This window comes from Sapajus apella, unplaced genomic scaffold (assembly GCF_009761245.1).
Source record: "Sapajus apella isolate SASKATOON/1434 unplaced genomic scaffold, GSC_monkey_1.0 scaffold2, whole genome shotgun sequence".
Taxonomy (NCBI): domain Eukaryota; kingdom Metazoa; phylum Chordata; class Mammalia; order Primates; family Cebidae; genus Sapajus; species Sapajus apella.
The window spans coordinates 38,912,365-38,918,364 of record NW_022436942.1 but is presented as its reverse complement, the minus strand read 5'-3'; the positions used below and the strand labels follow the sequence as shown (position 1 = coordinate 38,918,364).

Below are 6,000 nucleotides of genomic sequence, written 5' to 3'. Positions count from 1 at the left end.
TGTGTGTGTGTGTGTGTGTGTGTGTGTGTGTGTGTGTGTGTGTGTGTTTGTGTGTGTCTTTTTTCTTTTTTTGTGAAGATAAGGGTCTAGCTCTGTTGCTCAGGCTATAGTACAGATAGCTCACTGCAGCCTCAAACTCCTGGGCAGAGTTCTCCTCAGCCTCCCAAACTGGTAGGATTACAGGCTTGAAACACGGTACTGGGACTGTGTTGTGTCAACAAAAAGTTTTGCTTGTTCTGGAATTAACCCTAGGTCTTCAGTATCATTAATTCACTAACAACTAAAAAAAAAAAAAAAAAAAAAATCCCCCCTAAAGACAAAGTAGGTGGCAGTTTGAGAGTACTTTCAATAATAACACAGAGTGTCTTGACCCTTAGAGACATGAAAGAAGATAAACTAAACTCAGTGAAATTTGCATGATTATTGGCCCTAGTTGGTTGGTTGGTTTTTCCCTGACAGCTTCAGGGAGCTGAATGGACTATGTTTTATTAATAAACTATTGTTTCATTAATTTTGCATCCTGAAATAAGTGCTTGACTCAGGAATAGCATACTTCCCACCAAACTCTTTTTGCCCAAATGAAAACTTGAGATACGCATCTATATTCAATGGGCACTTTTAAGAGCTACCAAATAGACTATAACGTTCTTAGAAAACAATAAAGATATGATGTCAGTTTGCCTAGGTAGAGGGAGGAGCTGACAAGTCATCCTTAAGTTCTTTTATTCTGAGAGCTGTATTCTGTGGATAGGGATTCTGTATTTTAGTGCTAACAGTATTTTTCAGAACCTAACACCATCAGTATTCAAAGGTCTGACTTACTAATATATGTTATGAACATACAATGGTACATCTTACAAATATTACATTCATTTTCTATTTCTACAATGTTTTCAGATGAAATATTTTTACCCTAACCTGGCATCTATTGCTATCCTAATAACTGTGGTTCAGAAAACTGTCTCACAGGCAGGTAGTTTCCTAATCATATTTTACTAAATTATTTAATTTCTCAATATGATAGGCTGTGAAGTAGTCCACTGCAAAAGGCATCATGCTGAGAATAAGAAAAGCTTTTTTGTTCACAGCTCTATCTCCAGCACCTAGAACAATGCTTGACCCAGAACAGGTGCATACTAATTGCTGAGTGAATTCTAATCCTACTTCTGGGTAAAATTAATAAAATTAACTAGTTCTTGAGGGATGCAGTCCTGATGACCCCTAAACTTCCATGGTAAGGTTTTGCGACTTTCATTTTGACTTTTCTAAATGCTCTAAAAATAACAGGGGATAATAACAACGTAGAGTTCAGTAAATATGGTGGAGATTGCAGATAGACGGCTCATAAGACATCAGTACTACAAATCCTATGTGTACACGCATGTGGTCATACAAGGCAAAGTTAAAGTCTGTTTTTATGATGATGATAAATTACTCTTTTTTGGGCAAGTGAACTCAAGAGGTGGTTCAAATAAATGTCACATTTTTCATTGTATCTTCAGTACCTAGTACAGTTACTGGCTCATAGTATGTATTCAATAAATAGTGGTTGAATTCATTGCCTTCACTAACATTCCGTTTAAATGCTAGACGCAGCTGGGTCTTTACCCCTCCTTAGAAAGCGATGGAGCTGTATGTAACCAGAAATCCCTTAAAAGGTAAGGACCAGTAACCAGGCTCAGCTAAGCTCACGGGTAGTACCAGACAGGCTTAAAGCAAAGAAGAAGAGGATTCGAGCGTGCGAGAAAACAAAACAAGTAAAGAGAAGAGGAAAAACGTTTCTAAAGCGGGGGTTGGCAAGAAGCCAACGCAGTTACCGCAGGTCAACCCTCGTCAATATGTGGAAACCTCAAGAACGTACCATTAAAGCCCTCGGCTACACAGACCCCACTTTTAAAAGGTTATTAATTCTGACGTGCCCAAGTTCGTCTGAGTTCCTTAGAAAGAGCAACCACCAGCACCTACTTCACGACCTATCCTCCATTCCATTCAAATAACGCAGCCAATAGGAAAATCCTCCGCCCTGAGCCAACGACTCGGAGGAGCTGAGACAGCCCAGGAGACAGACCTGCCCTGCAGAGCCTTGCAGTTCCATTGCTAGCCTCCGGAACCCCGGGAGCCCCCATCCCGGCAGGACAACCTTCCTTCCCCGCTTCCTCCCTTCGAGGTCTGTCCCAGTCCCCGCTGCCCGGGCCACACCCGCTTCCCTCCGGTGGCCCGGCCGCCCCCGCCGCAGTTCGCGGGAGCACTTTTCCTGGGGAGGGCGCAGGCCCAGGGCGCATGCGCACTGGTCGAAGGGCGCGTCCTTGTCCGGATCTCGCGAAGTTACGTTAGATTGGCCGCCGGTGACGGGTGGCCGGGCTGGGGGCGGGAGGGCTTCTGTGGTAGGAAGGGAGGTCCGCTTGGCCGGGCGCGCCGCCCCAGTGCTCTGTGGGATACTGGAAGTCTCGAGCGTCTCCTCCCGGTTCCCAGCCCTCCTCTGGCCGGCACTCATAGAAACATTCACACACCCCCTGCCTCCCCTCTCTTCCCTCTCCGCCTCCCCCTTCCCCCCCTCAAGATAAGAAGACCCGGCGGCAGGAGAGGGGATGAAGATGGCGGACGCGAAGCAGAAGCGGAACGAGCAGCTGAAGCGCTGGATCGGCTCCGAGACGGACCTCGAGCCTCCGGTGGTGAAGCGCCAGAAGACCAAGGTGAAGTTCGACGATGGCGCCGTCTTCCTGGCTGCTTGTTCCAGCGGCGACACGGACGAGGTCCTCAAGCTGCTGCACCGCGGCGCCGACATCAATTACGCCAATGTGGACGGACTCACTGCCCTGCACCAGGTCTGTGCGCCCGGCCGCTGGCTCTCCTGACCCTGAGGGTCCTTGTCGGCCTCCCGTCGGGGCCTGCCCTCGGCTCTCCGCCTCTGGAGGCTGGGGGCGGCGGGAGACTCCCTGCTGCGGGTGAGGGGGCGGTTTCCCGAGAGGGCGGGAGGCAGAGAACTGGTGGAGGGGAGAGCGCTGGGCTTGAGGCCCTCTTTAGAACAGTTGCTGCTGGAGTTGGGAACCGGGTGATTTCCGGGGCATAGGGGAAAAGGAACTGTGGTCGTCTTGGGGCCACAGGGCCATTTGTGAATAAGTGTCTGGGATTTCGGGTCGAGACAGGGAGGGGTGTAGTGGGATTGTGCCTGGACCCTGGTGTCAGTGATACACTTGGCGCGGGGTTGGGGTGGGGGGAGGCGGGCGGATGCTGAAAGAAGAAAACTAGCAAGGGGCATTAGGGACGCTTGGGCAGATGAACATCTTTGACTTGTAGGTGGTCATTGGATTTGTTGCACTTTTTAGGACTTGATTACAAATGAGGATGATAATAACAGTAATCTAGAGCCCTCAGCCGAGTGCCCTGAGCGAACGATTTCCTGTTTTCTCATTTATTACTCCTGGTCATTGGGAGGGGAAAACAGGGTGTAATTAGCTGATCTGCACCGGCTGAAAGGAAGGGGATGGAAGTGGGTAGACTAAGGAAGCCCTCTGAAGAGCTTGCCCACCTCCGGACAGGAACATGTTGAGTCTGATACTCGAAGTTTGCCGCAGTGTCAGAGATCCTTGAGCCCCAGTCCTGGGGTGTGTACTGCGGTTAAAAAGAGAAGAATAAATATGGGACTCTCTTTTCAAAGCCAGTTACCAAGCTCTGATTTTTCTTTTAGGGGTGGGGGAAGAAAGCTGGTCACAAACTTTTCTCAAAATGGATGCTTTGTGCATGTTAAAGTTTTATAGTAGTCTGATTGGGATCTCTCGATGTTAGCCAAATAAGGAGAAACTATTGGCAATCCAGAGATAATGTTGCCTTGCCTTTAACAGGCCAAAAGCAATACAACCACGTACAGTTCTGCATAAAAGCAATTTTTAAGTGATGGTAATAGGTGACAAGATATAGGCTTTTTCTATTTTCTTAGCGGGCAACTTGGAATTACTATAATAGAAAACATCTTTACAGCAATAGCTTCCCCTTAAAATGAAAAGACTTGTAAGCTATCTCAAAGTTGCCTTGGTTGTGTGTGGAAGATCATAGCCTTATTTTGAGTAATGTGGTAAAAACTTGTTTGGGAGGTTGAAACTCAAGGCTTTATACTTTATGAACATTAACTTGATGCTTTTTAAAAAGAGGTGTGTAGTGGCATTTTTTCTTTATACTGCTTCCTGTTTAAGTGAATGATGACCATTTTAAATTTTATGTAATCGAATTCTCATATCAGGCTTGAAGTATAGCCTTTATTTACAAAGTTGACTGGATACATTGAAATGATTGACAAATTGCAGGACAAATATGGAATTCAAAATGTGGCCCCAGTAAAAATATAGCATGATCTTTAGCACTTTCTCTATTTCATTAATTTAGATTCGTTAATGCATAGCAAACTTTATTTAGCTGAAGTTTATTTAAGGCATATCATAACTCTTAAATTTTAAAACCATGGTGTTGAGAGTGAAAGAAACTTTTAGCATTAAAAATGATAATGTAATTATATAAGATGAATCTTCAAATTTCTTTCAAGTGTACTTGTTTTACACATTTTACACATTTTAGTGTGAAACAATCTGAAAGACATTTATTACTGTAGGAGGTCAGGATAATTGGATAATAGTTCGAATCAATATGTTTCATTCAAATTGTCAAATGGAAATTTAAAGTTACTATTGTGGAGGAACCCAATTTTATTGGCTTGGAGAAAGAGGAAAATTTCTGATATTTACATTACTGTAATAGTGGTTTAGGGAGGAAAAGAAAATACGTTTTACTGCCTTCTTAAGATCTTTTTTCTCCTCTCAATATTCACGTGTTGCAAGAATTGTCAGACTTACCAGTGTCTTCCTGATTAACTGAATTCAGTGGTTAGTTTGGTGTTGTGTAGATACATCTTTATTGGGTATTTTGTTTTAGTTGACAAACAAGTTTCTAAATTCATGCCATTTGCGTAATACCCTTTTTGTCACTATTTGTGTGGGTTTGAACCCATAGCCTCTTCCCGCCTCCACTTTTCCATGAAATTTTTCCTTATCTGCACATTCCTGAAATCTGTTAAGTCAAAATCTTTAAAATATCAAGCATTAACATTTTTGTTATGTTTTCTTCACTCTCACTTCTTATTTATCAACTCTTGTACTTTTTTTCCATTGTTACTATGAAAACGGAGTTCGCTTTGGGCAAATTTAGGACAACAAGTAGTGAAAAGATAATAAATAAAATGAAAAACCACACACACAAGAAAATTTTAAGCTTTTAAGAAATCTCTTGAACTTAGCTTGCTTTCCACATTTAATGATAAAAACTAAAATCACTGATTTAATAGTCCTTGAATAGTTTCTTTAAAATTTAACCTCTCAAAAGATCATAGAATACCTAAAATGTTTTACCAGGTTGGTTATTGTTTTTTGAATATTCATTTGCTTTTCAGGTTTTTTCAAGTGTTCTAAATTTTATTGTCAAGAGAAAAGTTTTAGGAACTTCACAACCCACAAATACACTTTTAAAAATTTAGTGGTTTGCTTTCATTTTAAATATAAACAGATTATATTTAAAGGTTTGTTTGTTGAATGTGCTCTCTCATTAGAAGCTATAAAAGATAGCCAGTTTTTAGCTGTTCTTTTTGTATAGAAATATGTCCTCTATGTAGGAGAAGAAGCAGTGTTTCTTGTCAAATTTCCTATCTTGGCCTTTCTCCTCCACCCACTCCACGGAGACTTGACCCCCCAAGGCTACAAAACAGCACAAAGTTAAGCATAGATATAAATTTCTGTTTTTTTCTAGAACCGAGTTCTAGAGTAGAATTTCATTTTTACCAACAGGGCAATAATCAGCTTCTGATTTTAAAGCTACGTGGTAGAGTTTTACAGTGTGTGATTATATCTCTATTTTGGCATACTTTGTAAAGATTTAGGGAGATTGATATGGTTATATGTAGAATGCCTTATTGCTGATACTTACTGATACTGGTTTGCATAAAATACAGGGCCGAGA

General features: G+C 42.3%; 1 protein-coding gene and 1 long non-coding RNA gene across 13 annotated transcripts in view; one reads left to right on the top strand and one right to left on the bottom strand.

Moving 5' to 3' along the window:
• LOC116563773 overlaps window positions 1-2,248 on the bottom strand; it is an 8,268-nt gene extending 6,020 nt beyond the window's left edge. Inside the window, exon 1 of the long non-coding RNA XR_004274559.1 lies at window positions 2,069-2,248. This is a non-coding gene — a long non-coding RNA (uncharacterized LOC116563773). The remainder of the gene's footprint in view (window positions 1-2,068) is intronic.
• Window positions 2,249-2,362: 114 nt separating this feature from the next.
• Window positions 2,363-6,000, top strand: part of PPP1R12A (protein phosphatase 1 regulatory subunit 12A) — a 158,053-nt gene continuing 154,415 nt past the window's right edge. For all 12 annotated transcript variants that reach the window (XM_032296465.1, XM_032296420.1, XM_032296396.1 and 9 more), the window contains exon 1: window positions 2,363-2,825. In XM_032296465.1, coding sequence (XP_032152356.1) covers window positions 2,589-2,825 — 237 coding nt within the window. In that variant the 5' untranslated portion in view covers window positions 2,363-2,588. The remainder of the gene's footprint in view (window positions 2,826-6,000) is intronic.